The sequence below is a fragment of the Zootoca vivipara genome, chromosome 11, assembly GCF_965207765.1.
Source record: "Zootoca vivipara chromosome 11, rZooViv2.hap1.1, whole genome shotgun sequence".
Taxonomy (NCBI): Eukaryota; Metazoa; Chordata; class Lepidosauria; order Squamata; family Lacertidae; genus Zootoca; species Zootoca vivipara.
The window spans coordinates 52883622-52909078 of NC_142594.1; the positions used below are offsets into that span (position 1 = coordinate 52883622).

At 48.3% G+C, this 25457-nt stretch overlaps 1 protein-coding gene across 35 annotated transcripts in view; it reads right to left on the bottom strand.

The window, feature by feature from the left end:
* The window catches only part of OBSCN (obscurin, cytoskeletal calmodulin and titin-interacting RhoGEF), a 304918-nt gene that overhangs the window by 90903 nt on the left and 188558 nt on the right, over nt 1-25457 (bottom strand). For all 35 annotated transcript variants that reach the window (XM_088654044.1, XM_088654041.1, XM_088654038.1 and 32 more), the window contains 10 exons: nt 24736-24761; nt 20737-20859; nt 20127-20266; nt 18154-18354; nt 17759-17841; nt 16188-16361; nt 14382-14541; nt 12074-12190; nt 8637-8801; nt 394-552 (listed from right to left, as the gene is read on the bottom strand). In XM_088654044.1, the coding sequence (XP_088510170.1) occupies nt 394-552; nt 8637-8801; nt 12074-12190; nt 14382-14541; nt 16188-16361; nt 17759-17841; nt 18154-18354; nt 20127-20266; nt 20737-20859; nt 24736-24761 (1348 nt within the window). The remainder of the gene's footprint in view (nt 1-393; nt 553-8636; nt 8802-12073; nt 12191-14381; nt 14542-16187; nt 16362-17758; nt 17842-18153; nt 18355-20126; nt 20267-20736; nt 20860-24735; nt 24762-25457) is intronic.

Consider the following 25457-nt stretch of genomic DNA (forward strand, 5'->3'; position numbering starts at 1 on the left):
ATGTCACTGTGTTTTGTTTTGTTTTAAAAATCAAATCAGGGAAGTGATCAGGATTGAGACCACAGCATGTAGGATGGGTGTCTTATAGACAGAAAAGTACGGTACATGTTTGTTTGCAATTTTGACTAAATACATGTCTTTGCAAAGCAATTTCCTGTAAAATAAGGCATTTTGGTATGCTGTTTTCACTGATACATGTATTTTAATCAACAATTTACCTTAGTATTACATTTTTTCCTTCTTGCCTTTTTCTTTCTCGCTACTATGATATTTGAAATTAAATGCTACTGTAAAGAGCAATGCAATGTTTTCCTGGCAGACAACTTGACCTGGGCAGGTAAAGGGAGAGGAAGTGGGAATCTTGTTGTCAAATAAAGAACCTAATGGTCAAACCTTCATCATATTCTTGAAGATGTAGCTGTAAGTATCTGTCTTGGTGTCTCGTTTGGGCTTGCAAACCAAGATATAATTCTTGAAGAGGAAGACGTGTCTCTTGTGACCCTTCCAAGCCATTCTGGCACCAGGTGCCCCTTCCCAAACAATGAACTGGCCCTGGAACGAAAAGCAAAATTTAGCCAAGTTGGTCTTTAGCAGACCAGAACCCTCCTTCTCTGGGCAATTCTACTTATGTTCCATATAATGTTTTGTTTTGGTGCTTCGTTTTGTTCTCCAAAACTCCACCCTACCCCTACATTCTGCAGCAGAGGGAAAACCCATTGTCATCCTGGATACTATTCTATTCATTGTAGGGATTTAGATCTCACACCTTTTGCAGAAGCCACAAGACAAGTGGCAACCAACTCAGTCTGAAAAAAGATGAAAAGCTCTGTGTCTTCAACTCAAGCAGGAACATGTGAGGTTCCCCTTATATACTCATGGTTGCCTTCCACAAAATGTTTTTCCTATGTGAGCATAGACAGAAAATATATGTCCTGTCTAATATATGCCCACCTTGCCAACAAAGGCTCGTATAGTTAAAGCTATGGTTTTCCCAGTAGTGATGTATGGAAGTGAGAGCTGGACCATCAAGAAGGCTGATTGCTGAAGAATGGATGCCTTTGAATTATGGTGCTGGAGGAGACTCTTGAGAGTCCCATGGACTGCAAGAAGATCAAACCTATCCATTCTTAGGGAAATCAGCCCTGAGTGCTCACTGGAAGGACAGATCCTGAAGCTGAGGCTCGAATACTTTGGCCACCTCATGAGAAGAGAAGACTCCCTGGAAAAGACCCTGATGTTGGGAAAGATTGAGGGCACTAGGAGAAGGGGACGACAGAGGACGAGATGGTTGGACAGTGTTCTCGAAGCTACGAACATGAGTCTGACCAAACTGCGGGAGGCAGTGGAAGACAGGAGTGCCTGGCGTGCTCTGGTCCATGGGGTCACGAAGAGTCAGACACAACTAAACGACTAAACAACAACATATCAGGCATAGGCAACCTTGGCTCTCCAGATGTTTTGGAACTACAACTCCCATGATCCCTAGCTAACAGGGCCAGTGGTCAGGGATCATGGAAGGTGTAGTTCCAAAACATCTGGAGAGCCAAGGTTGCCTATGCCTGGTCTATATCATTAGGTGTCTGAATAGCACTCGAACATTTATTTTTAAATGTTAAGTCAATTTGAGACCAAAAAATGTAGCGACAAATAGATATAATAATACATACATACTGATAGGCATGCATGTGTTAGAAACACACAATCAAACTGTAGAAGTTTAAAGACACTTGCAGGACTAAAATAAATCCTACGAACTGACTAAAGTAAGGGTAACATAGAACTGCAGGATAGGAGTGAATAAGAAAACCGGATGAGGGGAGGGAGGGAAGTCACAGCTCGGCAGAGCAAAATGAACTGAGATGGGTGAATTTAAGACGAATTGTACAAAAAACGGTTATGTTTTGTTTGTTTATTTGGAAAAAAATTAGTAATTTTTTTTAAAAAAAGAAACACACCATCAATTGTGCTAATTTCAAAAATATATTGCACTAGGTAAATAATGAAGTGTATGTTATAAAAAGCAGAGCTCAGCCAAAAGGAGGGGACTTTTTTTTAAAAAAAAACCAAAAGTATTGTTTTCCTTCAGCAATTTTCAGGCGATTGCTTCATGAGTCACAATTACTGGAAGCTCTCACTTTTAGTTGATTTTGCCTGCCCTCAGTGACTATTTCCTATCACCGGAACTGATTTGCTATGTAGATTTGTGATGTCATGACAGTCACTATATGATCCCTGATTGGCTGGAATTGCCCAAAACACGAATCCAGTGATTTTCAACCATGTGCTATGGCACCCTGGGGTGCCTTGAATGGTGGTCAGGGGTGCAACGGGTAACACTGGCCTCTGTCCCTCTTTCCTTCCCTCTCTCTTCTGATGTCCTCTTGCATTTCTGCCTCTCAAAGGCTTGTACAGCTGTTTATTGCAGCAGCCCTGGCTACAAGCCTACAAGCTACCCAGGCGAATAGTGCCTTTGGGGCTGGTCGGGGGGGGGGGGCTAGTAGCCAGGAGATGAGACGGTCTAGGAGTAAGCAAGCAAGCAGGCGAGGAAGCCCCAGCCAGCCAGTCTGTCAGCCGTTGCTGTTGGGAATGGACAGACAAGTCCCAGGCCTCTGTGGGGCAATGTGAGGAGGCACCTCTCTTTGAGGTGGGGTGGGGTGGCTCAGAGACCAAGGGTCGCAACAGCGGCTGCCCAGAGGTCTCCCAATGGGAGGTGAGAAGAGAGGAGGCTGAGGGAAGACTCCACAAGGGAGGGTGTTCGAAACAGGGTGAGAGGCTGCCAGCTCTGCAGGGAAGGGGTGACATAACTGGGGTGCCACAGAAAGAATGTAGTTGGTCAAAGGAGCCATGGAGTCAAAAAGCTTGAAAACCTCTGCACTAATGAAACCAGAAGCAATAATAAGAAGAGGGAGATTAGTGCCAAAGCAGTAGCGGATAGAGGAAGCAATAGTAGTGAAATATACTCGGAGTCAAGAGTGAATTTCATGCTCTTTATTCAGCTCATAGTCATCAAGGAGGAGAAGAGAAGACGAATCGCTCTTTTCCCAAAACCATCTGCTTATATACATTATTTACACAATGGGCCTTGCGTGATTGGCTACTTCAGGGCTACACCTGTGGGCCAATTATATTGTGGATTGACTTTTGCCTGCAGCCTGATTGGCTGCTCCTACAGGCCAATCAGGTAGCAGATTCACTTCTGCCAGCCGCCTGATTGGCTGCTCCAGCAGGCCAATCAGGTTGCGGATTCACTTCCACCTGGAGTTGGATTGGGTAGCTCCCGCTGATTCTGAATCCTATTGTTCTAGGATTCAGCTCAGTACATAACACCCCTCCCCTCTAAGTTCCAGTCCTGCCCGGGAAGTTGCATTCGTAGTCCCCAAGGTCTGCTGGCCGCCTCCGTGTGCGTTGCGGCCTGGGGTGTTCCTTGGTCAGGGGTTCTGGTTCTGGCTCGTGTTCCGAGGCTGCTGGCTGTGCCGGGGCTGTCTGGTCTGGCGCCACTGAACCACTAGGTTGTAGCTCTGGTTCCGGTGTCCTTCCAGCCTCGGGGCGCCCCTCTGTGCCTACTGCTTCTGCTTCCTCTGCCCACCCCTCTCGCTCTACAGGCCTCACTGCCCTGCTGTCCCCTTGGGACCCCTCTGTCCCGCTCTCCTCCCGGGTTCCTCCTGGGAATCGTCGCCGTATCTGGTCGCAGTGGCGGCGCCAACATTGCCCCCCTTCCGTTAGTACCTCGTACGACACGGGACCGGTCACCTTGGTGACTGTGGCGGGTACCCATGCTGGGCCTGCCCCAAAATTCTTTGCATACACTGGGTCCTGGGCCACAAATGTCCGGGGGTTCCTGCCTTTCCCCACCACTACCTCATCCTGAGCTCTGTCGGGGTGAAGTCGGTCCAGTCTAGTTGCAAGGCGCCGGCCCATTAGTAATTCAGCTGGGCTCCGGCCCGTCGTTGTGCTTGGGGTGCTGTGCTGTGCTAGAAGAAATGCGGCAAGGCGGTATTCCCAGTCCCCTTGTGTCATGCGGCGGAGGCTGTCCTTGGTGGTCCGCACCATGCGCTCCGCTTGGCCATTGGTGGCAGGGTGGAATGGTGCTGAGCGGATGTGGCGGATGGCGTTCTGCGCTGTGAAGGTCTGGAACTCCTCTGACGTGAATGCGGTTCCATTGTCCGAGACGAGGGTGTCAGGGAGTCCGTGGGTCGCAAACAGCTTACGTAGTACCCGGATGGCTGCCGCCGTAGAAGTGGATGGTACCAGTGCGACCTCCAGCCATTTGGTGTAGGAATCCACCACTATGAAGAATGTTTTTCCCTGGAAGGGGCCAGCGAAGTCCACGTGCAAGCGTGACCATGGATGTCGGGCGGACTCCCAGGGCTGGACTGGGGCCCTTGGGGGATCCGGGCGGGATTCTTGGCAGGTCTGGCAGTGTTGGACCCAGGCCTCTATCTCTCTGTCAATCCCCGGCCACCACACATAACTCCTGGCAAGGGCCTTCATCCTCACTACCCCTGGGTGTGTCTCGTGTAGGGCTGTGAGGACCCTTTTGCGGAGGGGCTGGGGAACAACAACCCTGCTTCCCCATAACAGGCACCCCTTGTGGGCCGACAGTTCCTGTTTGCGGTTTGTGTAGCCAGCGAATTCTGGCCCGGGGCTGCTGCTGGGCCATCCTCGCCACACCCAGTCCAGGACCCGGGAGATGACCCTATCTTTTGTGGAATGGTGCGCAACTTCTTGTGCCTGAATGGGTCGGTCGGGAAGCAGCTCCAGGGTCATAACCTCTTGCGCAGGCGCTGGGTCGGGGCCTGTTTCTGGTAGTGGTAGCCTGCTGAGGGCGTCTGCGTGGCCCATCGCCTTCCCAGGGCGGTGGATTAGTGCATACTGGTAGCCGGCAAGGAAAATTGACCACCTGAGGACACGTGGAGACAACACTTGGGGGGTCTGCTTCTCAGGGGCAAACAGGCCAAGCAACGGCTTGTGGTCAGTCACTATGGTAAAGGGCCGCCCGTACAAGAAATCATGGAATTTTTTTACGCCCTTCACGATTGCCAGACCCTCCTTGTCAATCTGTGAGTAGTTTCGTTCGGCTGCAGCAAGCGTCTGGGAGAAGTATGCCACCGGCACCTCTCTTCCATCCGGGAGTTGGTGTCCCAGGACAGCGCCGATGCCATAGGGAGAGGCGTCGCATGCCAGCACCACTGGCAGCCTCTCGTCGAAGTGTGCTAAGACCGAGTTCGAGACGAGCAAGTCCTTGACTGCCTGGAATGCGGCCCTTTGTCGCTGGCCCCACACCCAAGGGGCCCTTTTATCTAGGAGTCTGTGTAGGGGCTCCGCTACCGCTGCCTTATGGGGAAGGAAGGCATGGTAAAAGTTCAATAGTCCCAAGAATGACTGAAGTTCGGGCTTGCTCTTGGGCGCTGGGGCCTCACAAATGGCCCGTACCTTGTCACCGGTTGGATGGACCCCTTCTGCGTCCACCTTAAATCCCAGAAAGTCCACCTGCGGCACTCCCAGTAAACACTTTTCCCGCTTCACCTTGAGGCCCGCCGTCTGGAAACGGTGCAGGACGGAGCGGAGGCGGTCCTCAAATTCCTCTGGTGTGGGCCCGGCGATCAGTACATCATCGAAGAAGGGGGTGACACCAGGAATCCCTTTAAGGAGAGAGTCCATTAGATTCTGGAATATGCCTGGTGCCACGCTAACGCCAAATTGCAGCCGCTTTACTCTGAATGCCCCTCTGTGCGTCACAATCGTCTGAGCCTCTGCTGTGGCTTCGTCCACAGGCAACTGTTGATACGCTTGGGCCAAGTCCAGTTTGCCAAAGATTTTTGACCCAGCCAGGGTGGCGAGGACATGGCTGACCACTGGCACTGGGTATGCATGGGCCGTGAGAGCCTTGTTTATGGTGCATTTGTAGTCTGCACAGATGCGGACCGAACCGTTAGGCTTGACGGGTGTGACAATTGGAGTTTCCCAGGGGGCGTTGGGCACCGGCTCCAGCACTCCTTGCTCCACGAGCCGGTCCAATTCCTCGTCTATGCGGGGTTTCAGGGCAAACGGGACCCGGCGGGCCTTGTGCCTGATGGGTCGTACAGCGGGGTCTAGCTGTAGGGCAATGGGGGGTCCTGTATATCGTCCCAATGCCCCATCGAAAACCCCTGGAAACTCTTTGCATATGGCGTCCACGTCCACTTGTAAGCTAGTGCGGTTCACCCCGGTAACGGCTAGCCCCAGAGGTCCAAACCATGCCAGTCCCAGTAAGCTAACGTAGGGGCCCTTAACTACCAGCAAGTCCAATTGTTGCTTTCGCTCTCGATATTGCACCCTGAAGGTCCCCACCCCCATAGTAGGGACCTTACGTTTCTGGAAGTCCCGGAGGGTGAATGGGGCCGGCCTTAGTTTGGGACCCCCATTAGGGCACAGTTCCCTTAATGTTCGGGCCGAGATTATGGATAGAGTTGAACCCGTGTCCAGCTCCATGCGGCATGGGGCTCCCTCTATCTGTACCTCTATATAAATTTTCTCTGTGCTGGGATGGGGCAACTGGAATACCTGGTAGTCCGTGATCTCCGTCGAGTTGCCTTGGTGCATGGTGCCGTGTGACCTGTGGCTCCTGGGTCGGTCATCTGATGCTTGTCGACGGGTGAGTCGAGCCCGACACACCCGGGCGATGTGTCCCAATTTTCTGCACTGCCTGCACTCTGCGTTGCGGAAACGACAGGTCCTCCTCTCGTGGTTCTCCCCGCAGCTTGCACAGTTCCCTCCTTCTCGTCGAGGCTGCTGTGGTGTGTGTGCTGCTTGAGTGCGCCGCTGTACTCGGTGTACTTCCTCCCTGTCAGATTCGGATTCGTCGGTGAGGTCTTCGTGGTAGACCCTCGGCTGGGATGGCGGGGCCGGTCGTGCCTCTTGCGTTGACCTCTCGGCGGCTTCGGTTGCCAGGGCTTCCTCCAGAGCAATCTGGAACGTGAGGTCTTTTTTGGCGTAGAGGCGTCGTTGCAACATCTCGTCCCTCAGGCCACCGACGAGGCGGTCACGAAGCATGTTCTCCAATTCTGAGAAGTTGCATAACCGGGCGGCTTGGCGGAGGGAGGTCACAAACCCAGTTATGGTTTCCCCCGGGGCTTGCCGTTTTGCGTAGAAGGCATTTCGGCAAGCTACCACCGAGGGCTGTGGTGAGAAGTGCTCCTTCAGCCGTTCCATTATTGTTTTGTAAGAGACGGTAGCGACATCTCTAGGTGCAAGGAGAGCCCGGGCGATTTCAAACGTCTCCTCTCCACAGACGCTGAAGAATGTCGCCCTCTTCATGGCATCGTTGGTGACTTCTTTCGCTTGCAGGAGGAAGTTGAAACGGGCGGCGTACCCTTCCCAGTCTCCTGATGCTGGTTTGAATGGCGAGAAGCTGCTGTCGGTTGCCATTCTGGGTTCCTTGGGTCCTGGAGCTGAAGCCTGGATGCACGGTGCGATGCAGCGGTGCAGCAGGTGGCGGTGCTGCGGTGCAGTGCGTGGTGGCGGTCAGCTCAGCAGGATCCCACCTTCGTCGCCAGTGAAATATACTCGGAGTCAAGAGTGAATTTCATGCTCTTTATTCAGCTCATAGTCATCAAGGAGGAGAAGAGAAGACGAATCGCTCTTTTCCCAAAACCATCTGCTTATATACATTATTTACACAATGGGCCTTGCGTGATTGGCTACTTCAGGGCTACACCTGTGGGCCAATTATATTGTGGATTGACTTTTGCCTGCAGCCTGATTGGCTGCTCCTACAGGCCAATCAGGTAGCAGATTCACTTCTGCCAGCCGCCTGATTGGCTGCTCCAGCAGGCCAATCAGGTTGCGGATTCACTTCCACCTGGAGTTGGATTGGGTAGCTCCCGCTGATTCTGAATCCTATTGTTCTAGGATTCAGCTCAGTACATAACAAGTAGCAAGCAGGATTGGGGAAAAAATGTGAACTTTCACATAATCTAGGAAATCACCGAAAGATACTTGTTTGATACAGGGTTGTTTCACAAAGCAATGGGCATTAACCTTGTCAAAGCAAAGTGCATCTCTGGTGGCTCATTGTGAGGAACCAAAATATATGCAGTGGTACCTCTACTTACGAATTTAATGCGTTCCGAAAGCACATTCGTAAGTCGAAAAAAAATGTAAGTAAAATCCCATAGGAATGCATTGGGAGAAAAAATTCGTAAGTCGAAGCAACCCTATCTAAAAATTCGTAAGTACAAAAAATCTTATCTAAACCACATCCAAGATGGCGGACGGAGCTCCGTTTGTAAGTAGAAACATTTGTAAGTAGAGTTATTCATAAGCAGAGGTACCACTGTACAGTGGTACCTCAGGTTACAAACACTTCAGGTTACAAACGCTTCAGGTTACAGACTCCGCTAACCCAGAAATAGTACCTCGGGTTAAGAACTTTGCTTCGGGATGAGAACAGAAATCGTGCTCCGGCGGCCCGGCGGCAGCAGGAGGCCCCATTAGCTAAAGTGGTGCTTCAGGTTAAGAACAGTTTCAGGTTAAGAACGGACCTCCAGAACAAATTAAGTTCTTAACCCGAGGTACCACTGTAATAAACACAACTCTCTGATATCTATTAAACATGTGTCCGCTTGATCAGAACGAGACTCTATGCCTTCCAGTACCTGTCGGATGGGCTCCCCTAAGATTTCTAGGGTGCCTGGATAGTTCTCAATGAGCGACACGTGTAGGTTGTTTTCTGCTCGTCTGTTGAGTGCAGACACAATAGCATAGGCCTGCTCCAGCAGCGCACAGTTTTGACTGTTCCTCGCCTTGTTTCGAATTAGCTCCTGTGAATACATAAAATTGCACCGCTGGCATGATTTGTGCCTACCAGTTCATGAATACTTTCAACCAAGACATCTTCTAACAAATTACTGTTATTATTTATTTAACCGGAAAAAAGAATTCTAGGAATTCCCAATGAATGTGAAAAAATAACTTGCACTTTTTCAGGAGCACATCCCATGCTTCTCTCCTCTCTGATGGATTTTGTGTTTGCTGGGATAACTCAATTGGTTAGAGTCCAGGGGTGGCCAACTCCCAAGAGACTGCGATCTACTCTCAGTGTTCAAAACTGGCAATGATCTATACCCTCTTTTGGGGGCTCCAGGTCAAAGTTACTGAGCTTCTTTTAGGGAAGAGGAAGGCCCATTTTTTAGGGGTTCAGGTCTAAATTGTGTAGCTTTTTTTAGGGAGAAGAAAAGCCAGTGATCTTCCAGTGATCTACCACAGACGTCCAGTGATCTACAAGTAGATCACGATCTACCTGTTGGACGTGCAACTCTCTGAAGCACCTCCAACTGCTCCGCAAAGAGATTGGAACGAAAAATAAATAAAATAAATGTGACAAGATCTCAAAATTGTGAATTTGTGTGGCCATGAACTGTGTATAGGTAAATATTGGGTAGAAATTAAGTCACTCCCGACATAGGAGGTGAGATTGTGGGCGGGCCACGAGCCCGAGCACGTGCTGGGAGAATGTCTGCCATCCTCCCAGCCCATTGGCTGGCTCCCAGAGGCGGCGCTCCCTTGGCGTGTCCAATCAGGACGCTCCAGGGGGGCGTGGCTCGCTAATTTAAATGAGCGCGCAGCTGGGATTCAGTCTCTTTCCTGACCCCCAGCCGCTTCGTTTTCCCCGCTCACCCTCCCTTTAGGCAGGGCCCTTCTTTTTGACATTGCTATGGACCTCGGTCGGTTGCCGTTGAGGGGCCTGGTAGGAATTTTCCCACTTGGCAAATTGGCTGTGGCCTGGTAGTTTTCGCCTACCTCATAGCAACTCATCACAACTTTGGTTTTTGGCGGTAGGCATTGGATTATCTCTGAAAGGTTACAGGTGTGTGTGGGGGGGGAGGTTGCTGCCATCACCTCCCCCAAAATGCTGAAGGGTACTCCCTTAAGGAGTCTGGGGCGTGGCCAAGTCCGAAGCCGTGGTAGGTGAGGGCCAAAAGGCACACCCTAGTGGTGGCCCCAGGGTGAGTCCTAGTTGATGTGCATCGCAGGGCTCACCCAAGGGTGGTTAACCCTTCGCAGACTGCCAGCAGAGCGGGCTGGAGTCGGATATAAACGGTTAGACCCAATGCCTAAGCCAATACCTCTCTACATCCGTAATCAATAAAGTTGTGGCCTTTTAACGCCCATTAACCTTATGCAATTTGCCCAGTGTCTTTATTTACTCTGGGAGGGATCGGGGTATCGCCACACAATTTATCTCCAGCAGTATGTTGTGAAGCAGTGTAGATAGCAAGTATTATAGACCAAAGGGCATGTCATTCATCACCTCAACTTTGCCCACCAGCACCTTCTCGGAAACCCGCAAAACATCAAGAACATCGTTGAAGCACACAGACAGGGAGACTCACCAGCACCATGCGAACCCGGTCTCCTCTGTGAGAACTTTGCCACCACATTCAGATCTGATTGTTAGCTTTGATGCTTTCCCAGAATTATCTGGAAAGTTTCTATTGCTTATTAAAAAGCTCGTGTTTCTTCCCACCTTATGCCTTTGCCATAACGGTGACCATAGTGCTCCATGACAAATTTTTCCCCTGAAAAAGTGCTCCGAAAAGTTTGGGAACTGCTGGGTTAGAGTGTGGTGCTGATCATGCCAAGGTTTCAGGTTCAATCCCCACATGGGACAGTTGCAAATTCCTGCATTGCAGGGGGTTGGACTAGATGAGCCTCAGGGTCCCTTCTAACTCTACAAAACCACTTCCGCATCCCACGGAGGTGGTGTTGTGGGCTTGCCCCGACCGAACTCTCGCAGTGGGGGCTGAGAGCTCAGCCCCCTCGCAAGGTGGGAGTTCCCGCCTCCGTCAGACCCGGGCTGACCAATAGGGTCGGCCGGGAGGCGGGGCTTCACTTCTTTTAAACAAGCCGGAGGCGGGAACTCAGCCTCTTTGCCCCCTTGCTCCCAGCCAGAACGGATCACCCGCCCACCCACCCTTTAGGCTGGGCAGGTTAGGCCGACGCTGCTATGGACTTCGGTTGGTCGCCTTGGTTGGCTGGCGGGCCTGGTAGGACTTTTTCCACTTGGACTAGCCAAACTGGTTTTTTGCCTACCTCATAGCAATTCGTCACAACTTGGTTTGGCGGTTAGGCATTGGAAATTTGCATAAAAGAAGAAGGGGGGCAGATTACGTCATCCTCTGCCCAGAAATTGGAGAATTAATCCCGTTAAAGGGGTTCCGGGGGCGGTAGCTTTGTCCTGAGCCTGCGGAGGTCAGGGCCCTATGGCACCCCCCAACGGTGGCCACAGGAGGTGTCCCAGTAGATGTACATCATTCGGCTCCTTTCTGGTGGTTAATTTCTCCCAGACTGTAACACACGGGTTACAGTCGGATATAGCCGGTTAGGTTCCAATGCCTAAGCCAATATACCGCTCAACATCCGAAACCAATAAAGTTGTGGCCTTTTCACCCACTTAAAATCAATTCATTGTGTCTTGTGTCTTATTTCACGGGGAAGGAGGGACCTTGCCACACAAATCTATGATTCTATGAACTGACTGGTGCAGATTGGTTTGCTAGCTTTCCCTGTGGCAAAGAGAAACCTTGGCACTTTGTAATAATATAAGAATGTAAGACAAGCCTGCTGAATCAGGCCAATGGTCCATCTAGTTCGGCATTCTGATCTCACAGTGACCAACCTGATGCTTATGGGAAGCCCAGAAACAGGTTCTGAGCATGAACAAACTTTGCCCTCTCGTGGTTTACAGCAACTGTTATTTAGAAGGACTACTGCCTCCAACTGTGGAGGCAGAGCCTAGTCATCATGGCTAGTAGTCATCAATATTCTTTTCCTCCATTAATCTGTCTAATTTGTAAGGTTTCATTCATCTTACTGGTTTGCCCCTGGGAGTTGGTTCAGGCCTCAGGAATTTGGTAAACTGACTTAGATTGTGATCAATGCTGAACCAGAAACAAGCTGACGAGGACTAAATTATGAACGGTGGAACCAAAACAATAAACAGGTGTCAAGTCAAGGTAAGAGAGAGAAATATTTGCCTACCCACACCCACCCGAAACAATGACACCAAGTATTAAAAGGAAAGGCTCCTGACCTTAATTACAGTTTGATACTTCTGGATCCTGTTAATCGGTCTCTCTAGATAGTGCTGCAGAGGAAGCACTGGGGGCTGAGATGAGTCCTCAGAATATAATGTTCCCTCTATATATCGCTGCACAAGGAAAAATCAATGGTAAAGATTTTTCAGGCTGTTAGAACTCATATCACCATTTAAAAGTCTTGGCTGCTTTGCAAACATCTGGCAAGCAGAGAGCGAGAGAGAAAATGAATAAGATTAAATAGGCGTAAGCTTCAGCAGAGAAACAGATATCTAATTTGAATTCAAGTTTGTTCTTTCATATCCCTGTATATTTTTTTTGCTATGCTGCAAGATTTGAAATTTTAAGCTTCTGTTCTAATGTACTGATCAGTTGCAGGGCCTTTGGTGTGAACAAAGAAACACAACAAGTTTACGGGCTTGTTTTTAGGAAGCGGAACACTCTCCTTTGCAAGAACGTGCAAGTGAAAATGAGCATACACATAGGTCAGTGGTGTCCTAATTTTTTCAAAGAGGGCCAGATTTGATGACGTGAAGGGCCGTGAGGGCCGACCAAAGTTGCTAACCAAAGTTGCTGACAAATAGATTGAAGTTGTTTTTAGGGTTGAAGTTATTGAGAGGTTTATTTTTTTATTATTTTTACCCCAGGAAATGAACTGCCACAGGGGCCGGATTAAACCGACCGGTGGGCCGGATTAGGCCCCCCAAATGGACTTTGGACATGCCTGACACAGGTGAAGACTCCAGGCAGGTTTCAATGCGAAGGTTAGCACTCAAACCGAAATCTGGTTTGAAAAATCTCTTGCCTGACAATTAAATTAATCCACCGATACTGTTATAATAGAGTTGGGCAGTGAGTGGAGTTAATGGTAGTGGACGGACATGGGAAAGCTATTCCAGCCATGAAGCTGAGTGGGGCAGGATGAGGTGTGTGTGTGTGTGTGTGTGTGTGTGTGAGAGAGAGAGAGAGAGAGAGAGAGAGAGAGAGAGAGAGTCATGTCTGAAGCCCCATGTATGCTGAATGAACGTTCCCCACATAAAAAGGGGTGCGCATTTTGCGTGGTCGCACGCAGTCCCCTGGGATCCCCGGGACAGCCCTGGCAGTTCGGAGGCTGGTGCCGCCTTCCCGGGCTGGATGCTTGTGGTCTCCGCCCACACAGTCAGCCGTCCAATCCAGCCGGGGGAGGCGTTGCCAGGGGGATTGGCCAGGTAGGAGGAGGTAACCATATAGTGCACACAGCAGAAGGAGAGACATACCCGGGAGAAGCCAGCTTTCCCACCCTCCACTCCCCAAATTAATGCTTGCATTACAGGTTAACCTTTCTTTTTCCTCTTCCACAGGCGTACGCGCACGCAGGCACTGCTATGACAAGGCCGCTGTTGAAGGGCCGGAAAGGAATTTCCCTGCATTGGCAGGTTCCGCCTTTCCCATAGCAATTTGTCATAACTTTGGCGGTTGCAAGCCTTGGGCAGAATCCTTTAGTCATCTACATAAATGGGGGGGCGTGGGGGCGGTGACCCCCCGCCCCATTGCGGTGGCGATACCAGGGTTCCTGAAAATGGGTCTAAGGGGGAGGCATTGACCATACGCCCAGAGGCCGTCATTGCCCTCCCCCTCCAGCGGCAGCGAAAAGGGGGGGGGCTATCTGCTTGAACATATATTCTCCAGAGCTAGCCCAACCCCCACACATGCTGGATAACCCTGAAATTACCCAGACCCACGGCTGGGGGCTGGGAAGGATAAACGCCCATTGCCTGAGCCAAGGTCTCCCTACATCTGAATCTTAATAAAGTTCTGGGCAATTTTTAATCCATTAGAACGTTGTCCTGTGTCGTTATTCCACTCGGAGGCTGCCTGGGGTTTGGGGGACTCCGCCTGACCGCGCAATAGGTCTACTGAACTACAGTGGTGCCTCGCTTAACGAATGCCCTGCTTAACGAAATTTCCGCTTAACGAAAGGTTTTTTCTAGCAGAGGCTGCCTCGCTAGACGAATTCGTTTTACGAAAAATTCGTCTAGCGAATCGCGGTTTCCCATAGGAATGCATTGAAATTCGATTAATGCGTTCCTATGGGCAAAAAAAATTCGAAAAAAATTCAATGCATTCCTATGGGATTCGCTAGACGAATTTTTCGTTATAAGAAAAGACCCGTGGAACGAATTAAATTCGTCTAGCGAGGCACCACTGTACTTAAAAACATGACCCAGAAGTTAATCCCTAAATATTCAACAGATGATACAATCAAATACTCAAATGTGTTTCCCAGAGGGAATGACCAGCATTTTAGGAGCCAGCAATACTTACCTTATAGAACTCCTGAACGGTTTTGCTGACAACGACGGATTCAGCCTGTATACGGCCCACCAGGTACTGGATGTACCTGTCAAATTCCCCCTCGCTCTTGATGAAGCACATAGCCACGTCGTCATCAGTGTCACATTTCTGAAGCTCTGGGAAGAATGTCCTGTGGGGGGAAGGGTCATGAGAGGTGGAAGGCCAAGGCCATAACAACCAAACTCTGGTTGGAATCATCCCTACGGACAGAATACACACAGTGTTTTTACAGCGGTGCTGACATAAGCACAAGACAGCTGCAAATGTTTTCACTAACAAAATACTATTCTGCTTTTGAAGAAGTGTGCATGCACACGAAAGCTCATACCAAAATAAAAACTTAGTTGGTCTTTAAGGTGCTACTGAAGGAATTTTTTTATTTTACTTCGACCCAGACCAACACGGCTACCTACCTGTATTCTGCTTTTGTTTCCAAAAGAAAACTCAAAGCAGCTAACCGCAAATGGAAACAACAGTTATAAAATTCATAAAAACCCAGCCTTAAACTAACCACACAAGAACATAAGAAGTCTGGCTGGTGGGTCAGCGCCCCCTCCCCCAATAAAATATTTGAGGGGGCCGTCCGCCCAGAAAAGTTGTTGGGCATTGCCATTCAAATGGTGTGTGTGCACCGTGTCATGTGATCAATGATACAGGGTGGGGCTTATTCCCCCCCCCCATATTTTATTCAAGTTGGCACCCCCACTTGAGCACAACTGCACAGCCACAAAGGTTTCTTTCACTCCCCTCCAACATTGTTGTTTAGTCGTCTAGTCGTGTCCGACTCTTCATGACCCCATGGACCAGAGCACGCCAGGCACTCCTGTCTTCCACTGCCTCCCGCAGTTTGGTCAAACTCATGTTTGTAGCTTTGAGAACACTGCCCAACCATCTCGTCCTCTGTCGTTCCCTTTTCCGTGTGCCTCAATCTTTCCCAACATCAGGGTCTTTTCCAGGGAGTCTTCTCTTCTCATGAGGCAGCCAAAGTATTGGAGCCTCAGCTTCAGGATCTGTCCTTCCAGTGAGCACTCGGGGCTGATTTCCTTCAGAATGGATAGGTTTGATCTTCTTGCAGTCCATGGGACTCTCAAGAGTCTCCTCCAGTACCATAATTCAAAAGCATCAATTCTTTGGCGATCAACCTTCTTTATGGTCCAGCTCTCACTTCCATACATCACTACTGGGAAAACCATAGCTTTAACTATATGGATCTTTGTCGGCAAGGTGATGTCTCTGCTTTTTATAATGCTGTTTTGGTTTGTCCCTCTCCAACATAGTGATGGATAAAACACTTTGCTTGGCTGGAAAGCATGGGCCCGGAGTGGTTTTCTGTTTGCCCAGCTGCTTGCCCCAAAGAAAACGCACTCTTTACCACGCTTCATCTCTGAATCAGAGCAAACATCAATCCATAGAAAACCTGACTAACATTTGCTCCAATTCTGCAGTAAAAAGCGAGTTTTCCTAGGGGGAAGCAGCTGGACAAGCAGAAGTGTGGAGCAATCCATAGTCTAGTTAACCTCCACCAAGCCTGCCTTAAAAAGCCGTCTTCACAGACCAATGGAATAAAAACAGGGAAGGAAACTGGAGGGTTTCACAGGGAAGAGTCCCATCACCATTTGTTTTTTGAATCATATGCGCCATTTCCCCGAGTCTCCAAATTGCCTTGCCCCACAGTGGCTTGTCCTCTAGAAAAAGGCCTATCATTTCAGACATTCACTGCTAGCTGGGCCTCTCTCTCACTGACCATGCAGACCCCCCCCCCCCAGTTATACGTACATGGAATGAAAGTGGGTAATGTCGGTGATGTTCCTGAAAATAATGAGCTTCTGGCTTGAAAGAGCCACAGGGACGTCAGGGCAGGTTTCGGTGAACTGAATGTGGTGGGTCTGGAGGAATTCTAGGTCCTTGACAAACTCCTCCTCAGTGTTCAGCAAGTCCTGAATGATGAGGCTGAACAGGCAAAGGAAGGTGGAAAGAGAAAATTGGTGAATCTCACACATTAGGGATGTAGCTCCAGTTCCAGCCCATAAAATGGTGCCTTCCACTATAACTAACATCTGGGAAGGGGAGTTGGCAGGAAACGGCAATAGTGCCCCAGTCTGGATTGAGAGCACAATCTGGGTTGTATCCAGCACTAGTCTGAGTAAACCCACTGAAATTAATGCACATGACTAGTTTAGGTCCATTCATTTCAATGGGTGTTAGAACCTAGTTGGACACAGCCCTCTGGAATGGCTCCAAGACTGGTTTTAAATTCAGAATAAAAGTGGAGAGTTCATGGATTAATAATAATAATAATAATAATAATAATAATAATAATAATAATAATTCATTTATACCCCACCCATCTGGCTGGGTTTCCCCAGCCACTCTGGGCAGCTTCCAACAAAATATTAAAATACAATAGTCTGTTAAACACTAAAAGCTTCCCTAAACAGGGCTTCCTTCAGATGTCTTCTAAAAGTCTGGTAGTTGTTTTTCTCTTTGACATCTGGTGGGAGGGCGTTCCACAGGTCGGGTGCCACTATCGAGAAGGCCCTCTGCCTGGTTCCCTGTAACCTGGCTTCTCGCAGTGAGGGAACCGCCAGAAGGCCGTCAGCACTGGACCTCAGTTTCCGGGCAGAACGATGGGGGTGGAGACGCTCCTCCAGGTATACTGGACCGAGGCCATTTAGGAATTTAAAGGTCAGCACCAACACTTTGAACTGTGCTCGGAAATGTACTGGGAGCCAATGTAGGTCTTTCAAGACCAGTGTTATGTGGTCTCGGCGGCTGCTCCCAGTCATCAGTCTAGCTGCCGCATTTTGGATTAGTTGTAGTTTCTGGGTCACCTTCAAAGGTAGCCCCACATAGAGAGCATTGCAGTAGTCCAAGCGGGAGATAACCAGAGCATGCATCACTCTGGCGAGACAGTCCGCGGGCAGGTAGGGTCTCAGCCTGTGTACCAGATGGAGCTGGTAAGCAGTCGCCCTGGACACAGAACTGACCTGCGCCTCCATGGACAGCTGTGAGTCCAAAATGACTCCCAGGCTGCGCACCTGGTCCTTCTGGGGCACAGTTACCCCATTCAGGACCAGGGAGTCCCCCACACCTGCCAGCCTCCTGTCCCCCCACAAACAGTACTTCTGTCTTGTCAGGATTCAGCCTCAATCTGTTAGCTGCCATCCATCCTCCAACTGCCTCCAGACACTCACACAGGACCTTCACCACCTTCACTGGTTCTGATTTGAAAGAGAGGTAGAGCTGGGTATCATCCGCATACTGATGAACACACAGCCCAAACCCCACCTGCAGAGACAAACGGAATTGGACCTCTCTTACAGGAAGGACCTTCGTGCAGAGCCCACCTCAGCTTCTTCTTATATTCATCCTCTGAAACTGATTCTCCATGGAACTCTGGAACCTCTGGAATGCCCCACTCAGTAGACAACTAGAAATAATAAAGGGAATAAAATTTAAGATCTGGTCATTTCTGCGTCTACTGGGAGCACCTTTGCGGAGTTACTTCAGGCTGTGTGCTTCTCCGATATCCTGAATGAAGGAGAAGCTAGAACTGCTCTTATTTATTATATTTATATATCACCCTTCCTCCTCAAAGGGGCGATGTACAATACAGTTGGATAAATTGTTTACACAACTTTGGCTTGTCTGTAATTCCCCGAGGAAATTCAGGGGGCAGAGAAGCAAAATACAACAGATGAGGAATCTGATGATGGAGAACCCAGACATGGATGATTCTCACCTTTAACCTCTTATCCAGATAGGCAGGAGAAACCCAACCTTGCCTGGATGGGTTGGACTTGGTGGGCTTGGTCCTCACTAGCCATTTCAGAGGATGAGCCGAATCCAGGACTTCCACGTACTGTCCTTCCTTCAGGCTGATGGTTTCACGGTCAGCACCCATGGGCAGGTAGTCTGCTGTAACCATGTAGATGTCAAAAATCTGCAGGAAGACATTGGATTCTTATCTCATTATGCATGATAAAGCTTTTTCTAGCCACCTCACCCCTTGTAAGGCCAATTGCAGTTGTTAACAGTCGTCAACAGGTTAACCACACCTATCAGCCAATCACCCATCCCCACCACCCTTCTGAGTAATACCCCTCCCCACCCTCTCACTATATATAAGGGTCTGTAGACTTTTGTTTCAGTGTGCCTGAAGAAGTGTGCATGCACACCAAAGCTCATACCAAGAACAAACTTAGTTGGCCTCTAAGGTGCTACTGGAAGGATTTCTTTTTTTATTTTGTTTCGAAATACATGGCAGTACGAGAGGGTTACTGTAAGGGTGACTCCCTACAGGGAGTCAGCCCCCATCATCCTGACCATAGCTGCCAAGTTTTCCCCTTTCTCGCGAGGAAGCCTATTCAGCATAAGGGAAAATCCCTTTAAAAAAGGGATAACTTGGCAGCTATGATCCTGACGTCCACCTCGTCAAGTACAGAGAGCACCAGTGGTTCTGAAGCAGCCAGAGGGGGAGGAAGAGACTTGGAGGCGGAGAGAAATCAGAGTGAGGAACAATGGGAAAGCTCGGGGGCGGAGGGATGCAGGCAGACGCTCAGGGATGTTGCAGAGCCATGTCACCGACCGCTCAGGGAGGAAACTGAAAGGGCATCGTTCCTTCCGGCGCAAGAAGTAAGGAGAATGCCACAATGCAGGTCAAGGGGGAGGCGTTTTGGGGTGCCCCGACTACTTTGCTGGTGTAGGAACAGACGTACGCCATTGCCGGTTACGTTTTAAGCTGTCTCTACACTGTAAATAAATAGCACAATAAATGTCTTTGAAGACAAACTGGACTCAGGCGGAGTTACTCTAGAGCAGGCACGTCCAACAGGTAGATCGTGATCTACTGGTAGATCACTGGACGTCTGTGGTAGATCACGGGTAGATCACTGGCTCCCCCCCAAAGAAGCTCAACAACTTTGGCTCCCCTAAAAAAATGCTCAACATTTTAGCCATTCACCCCCCCCCAAAACAGGGCTTTCCTCCCGCCTCAGGAAAGCTCATCAACTCTGACCTGAACTCCTAAAAATGGGCTTTCCTCCTTCCTAAAAAAATCTCAACAACTTTGACCTGAACCCCCCAAGAGGGGGTAGATCACTGCCAGTTTTTAACTCTGTGAGTAGATCACAGTCTCTTCGGAGTTGGCCACCCCTGCTCTAGAGTAGCCACGATGACCCTCTGACAGTTACCAAAAGCAAAAGTGGTCCAAGTGTCCCTAGGCTGCCTACTTCTAGTCAAAACGGTATCTATCTTCCAGCCACAGATCAACATTACCTAAAATTTTACACTAGAGTTACTATCACATGATCGGGAGCACTTTCTATTGTGAATCAATTTTCACCTCAGACGTACTCCTTCCAACCAGTTTCTCAAGCCCCAAATCAATCTCTCACTGAATGAAGAACACACCTTTATGAACTGGTGGTAGAACGTCTGTACTAGGAATGTACACCTGTAAGGCAAACTGGCTTCATTTGGGATTGGTGCGGAAGGGAGGCCTTCGGTTGACCCATTATATTATTCCTGTAGAGCAGTCAAAAGTTCTCAACTCTCTGGGCCCAACACATTAACACCTGTCCACACCAATTGCAATGCTAGTTTGAGATACAATGCTGTAGTTGCCTTTTTATATTCTGGGGAACTCATGGGATGTTTTGTGCTAAATCACTCATCCCTGGGCATGGATCCAGTTCACTTATGCAGACACTATACCTCTCCCCTTGCATCCCCCTCATCAGATTCAGAGGAAGACTCCTGAGCCGTTGAGGAAGGCCTGGACCTGCCGTGTCGTGGGGATGCAGATGGCGTTTTTGATTCATCGTCACTGTCGGCTCCAGGTACTTGAAGTGTGGCTGAAGTGGAAACATAAACAATTAAAACACACTCCTAGCAAAAAAATTGCTTTGTTTTGTGAAAAAGCATGCTTCTGTTCATTCATTTAGTTTATAACCTCCTCCTTAACTTAGAACCAAGTCCTCAAGGGAACTTGCACTATAAAGCAATCAAATGCCTTTAAATCAATTAAAAACCCCAAACTAACCACAGTGAAATCAAATGCAGAAACAGCAACAAAAACCTTCCAGTCTGGCTGATGTTGGATGTGGCTCTTAATTATTGTTGCAACTAGTCCCAACCTCCTCTTTCCTAAATGCCAATTCTGAGATTTCCACACTAGCATTTTGAAATTTGCGTAGGAAAGTGTCTGAAAAAGGTCCAGTGACATACGCCTTTGATAGTAACTAATAAAGATGAGCTAGTCTGGCATGTATGCCTCTGTCTCAGACTGAAAATTGACTGTCAGCATGCTCAGGCAAGCTGTTACCTTGACTAATCTTTGCAGATACCATTTCTGTGATCTGCGATGTCAGTTTCTGCAGGAATTCCTCAGTCCCAACCTCAGCAAGTGAAATGTGGCTCCGAACAGCTTCACCTTCCATAAGTTCCCCTGTCAAAGAAGAGTGAGGTGGTTAAGAAGTCATAGGAACATAGGGAGCTACTTATACCCCTCTCAATCAGTAGTGTCTGCTATGACTAGGGCTCAATAACTTTAACACACACACACACCCCAAAAAAAGCTCAGTAACGTTGTCCGGATTTTCACTTCTGGGAATATGGCAACCCTAGCAATGAATGCCAGAGACTCTATAAAGGAGGGAAACAAACACAGAAACAATTCATGATTGACATACAGTGGAACCTCGGTTTATGAATTTTCGGTTTACGAACTCCACGGACCCATCTGGAACAGATTAATCCACTTTCCATTACTTTCAATGGGAAAGTTCACTTCAGTTTATGAACGCTTCAGTTTATGAACAGACTTCCGGAACCAATTGTGTTCATAAACTGAGGTACCACTGTAATTCTGTGTCCAGGGCAGCTGTCTGCCTGCAACATCTGGGATACCAGCTGAAATCATAGCTGCCAAGTTTTCCCTTTTCTCACGAGGAAGCCTATTCAGCATAAGGGAAAATCCCTTAAAAAAAGGGATAACTTGGCAGCTATGGCTGAAATCCTACCTGCCTGTGCACTGGTTAGCTCCCGCTTGGACTACTGCAATGTGCTCTGCATGGGGCTACCTTTGAAGGTGACTCAGAAATTACAGCTAATCCAGAATGTGGCAGCTAGACTGGTGACCGGAAACGGCTGTTGGGACCAGTCATAAAGGATATACATTGGTTCCCAGTACTTTTTTTAGCGCAATTGAAAGTGTTGGTGTTTAAAGCTCTAAACTAGGCACCCCCAAACTTCGGCCCTCCAGATGTTTTGGACTACAATTCCCATCATCCCTAACAACTGGTCCTGTTAGCTAGGGATCATGGGAGTTGTAGGCCAAAACATCTGGAGGGCCGCAGTTTGGGGGTGCCTGCTCTAAGCAGCCTCAGTCCTGAAGAAGTGTTTCCACCTGCATCGTTCAGGCTGGACACTAAGGACCAGGTCCGAGGGCCTTCTGGGGTTCCCTCACTGTGAGAGGTGAAGCTCAGGCAGAGGGCCTTCTCGGTAGTGGCGCCCGCCCTGTGGAATGCCCTCCCATCAGATGTCAAGGAAATAAACAACTATCTGACTTTTAGAAGACATCTGAAGGCAGCCCTGTTCAGGGAAGTTTTTAATGTTTGGTGTCTTACTGTGTTTTTATATTCTGTCAGAAGCTGTCCAGAGTGGCTTGGGCAACCCAATCAGATGGGTGGTGTCAGGGGGACTCCCTACAGGGACCCTCCCCCAGTCATCCTGACCAGCACTTCGCCCAGTGACAGCGCAGGAGAAAATGAGGAATGGAGCAGAGTGGAGAGGGGGCTCCAAGACGCGTCAGAGCCCCTGCACCGACCATAGCTGACAAGTCTCCCGTATTCCCCGGGAAATCCCCGTTTTTCCAGCTGTTCCTAGCTGAAAAAATGGATTTTTTTGTTTTTTTCCGATTTATTCTGGCGCAGCGGCCATTTTGGAACTGGGCGGAGCATGCTCAGAAGCGACTTTTGATGCTGCTCTGCCCAGTTCCAAAATGGCTGCAGTGCGACTTCTGGCGCGGCGGCCATTTTGGAACTGAGCAAAGCAGCATCAAAAGTCACTTCTGAGCATGCTCCGCCCAGTTCCAAAATGGCGGCAGCGCTACTTCCGGTCTGCTACTTCTGGCCTGGTCCCTTATTTCTCTGACAGCAACTTGGCAGGTATGGCACCGACCCAGCTGGCCAGAGGAGGAAGGACAGCACAGCGAGGTACCGAAGCCTCTGCAACGCTCCAGCCAAAGGACGGGAGAAGGAACGCAGCCCCTTCCGGCGCCCACGTTGGGTCATGCACCCAGACACAGGGCAAGGGGGCGGCGTTTTGGGGTTCCCAGACTATTATGCTGGCGCAAGAGCAAACAAGCGCCATTGCCGGGTTCTGAATCGGACTAAGCAGTCATGTTTTCTGATGTCTCTGCACTGTAAATAATATGCACAATAAAGCTCTTATAATATGCACAATAATATGCACTGTAAATAATATGCACAATAAAGACAAGAGCAGACTAGAGCGTCCTTACTCGAGAGTAGCCGCAACAATCCCCTGACAGGTGGCATACAAATGTTATTATTATTATTCATGCAAAACCATGAGAAAAATAGCCCAAGCTCTTGCTACAGAGATGAGCAGCCAATAAACATATTACAAGTGAGAAGGCCAACACTGGAATTCACATACGGGGAAAGAGATATATATACATACACACACAAACAAACAAAATAGTAGCATGAAAACATTTTTACCATCCTTCCCACCTTATTTCTCCTGAGACATCTGCACTTCAGTATAGATGCCAGGGTACAAGATTTACAGGTGAAACTCGGAAAATTAGAATATCGTCGAAAAGTGCATTTATTTCAGTAACGCAACTTAAAAGGTGGAACCAATATATGAGATAGATGCATGACATGCAAAGCAAGATATGTCAAGCCTTTATTTGTTGTAATTGTAATTATTTGTCGTTAAAGGTAAAGGTAAAGGGGCCCCCGACCATCAGGTCCAGTCGTGTCCGACTCTGGGGTTGCGGCGCTCATCTTGCTCTATAGGCCGAGGGAGCCGGCGTTTGTCCACAGACAGCTTCCGGGTCATGTGGCCAGCATGACAAAGCTGCTTCTGGCGAACCAGAGCAGCGCACAGAAACGCCGTTTACCTTCCTGCCGGAGCGGTCCCTATTTATCTACTTGCACTTTGATGTGCTTTCGAACTGCAGGAGCTGGGACCGAGCAACGGGAGCTCACCCCGTTGCAGGGATTCGAACCGCTGACCTTCTGATCAGCAAACCCTAGACTCTGTGGTTTAACCCACAGCGCCACCTGGGTCCCTATTTGTCGTTAGGCAGGTCAATTAGAAATGGAATGTAATTAATGAAAAGTAATAGCGATGTTTATTTTTGTATTATTGTAACTATTCGTTTTATTACTGTGGAATTTCCAAAAGAAAGCATTTGTAAAAATTAAAAGGAAAAAGAAAAAAACAATAAGTTGCATTACTGAAATAAATGCACTTTTCGACGATATTCTAATTTTCTGAGTTTCACCTGTACAAGCCTTGCAAGAGGTATGAATGGTGCACAGGTGCATAAATCAAAACAATCACTTCAAAATACTTGCAAGCAGGAATCAGAAAGGGTGAAGTCCTGCAGGGCGGTATTTTGAAATGAGAATCCCTATTTGAAAGGGATGAACACCCTCCCATGGTTGACATGATGCATACGCATTTAGGAGTTTAGTATCTGTTAAATGCTAAGTGTCACCAGTGCAACTGACATGATGCCTTGCCTGAGAGATACAATTCCTGGTTGAATGGGAAGGTAGCTAGTTGCAGGTTTAAAGCATAGGTAGGCAACCCAGGGGCTGGATCCAGCCCAATCACCTTCTCAATCCGGCCCGCGGACGGTCCAGGAATCAGTGTGTTTTTACATGAGTAGAACGTGCCCTTTTATTTAAAATGCATCTCTGGGTTATTTGTGGGGCAAAGGAATTCGTTCATTTATTTATTTTTTCAAAATATAGTCCGGCCCTCCGCAAGGTCTGAGGGGCAGTGGACCGGCCCCTTACTGATAAAGTTTGCTGATCCCTGATTTAAAGCAATGAATTTAATTTGCATATGAACTGTATGAACCTGGCTACCCAGAAGCTTTAAACCAGGCTTTTTCTCTCTTTTCCATTTTTTTCAGTGAAAAAACACTTATTTGATCAAGAAATCAAAGACTGCCGCTGTAAACTACGTAATTCATATTAGAGAACGATATATGGAACAGCAAACTGTGATCTACATTAGTAACATTTTGAAGTTAAAACACAGGCAAAGCTTTTCATACCTTTTCTGCCTTCAGCAATCCCGACTCTAAAGAAGAGAAAAGGGAAGGCATAAATATATGAGAATGTATAAAGCGCTTAATATTTTTTTTAAAAAAAAATATCCCTGAGCAGAATACATCAAAACAATTTACAATGATTATCAATGATGCACATATAAAATGAACAAATTTTAAAGTAACTGTGCACAGATGGATTAAATGTCCTGACAGGCTTGTTGAAACAAAAAAAAAATGAGGGTGCCTGCCTAATATTAATACAAGTGCAGCCACACTAAAAGTTAACTCCTCACAGAAGTGGAGCAAATGCCATATAAAACTTTTAAGAGCGTAAGTTCCTAGATTGAAGTGGTCGAGGAGGCATACAGAGGCCAGGCAATCTCAAGTACACTGGTCCGAAGCTGTGATAAAATTTAAAAATTCATAAAACTTATACACCGCTTGATTGCCCTCCCCCCCCAAAAAAACAAAATCCCTCAGAGTGGTTTGCAAAAAGAAGAAAACAATAAAATTATCAGTGAAAACGGTTTTTAAAAATCTGCTTAAAACATTGAAGAAAATAATAAAATCAGTGATCAACGGAAAACAGATTAAAATGTAAACCAGGCACCCTCAAACTGCGGCCCTCCAGATGTTTTGGCCTACAACTCCCATGATCCCTAGCTAACAGGACCAGTGGTCGGGGAAGATGGGAATTGTAGTCCAAAACATCTGGAGGGCCGGAG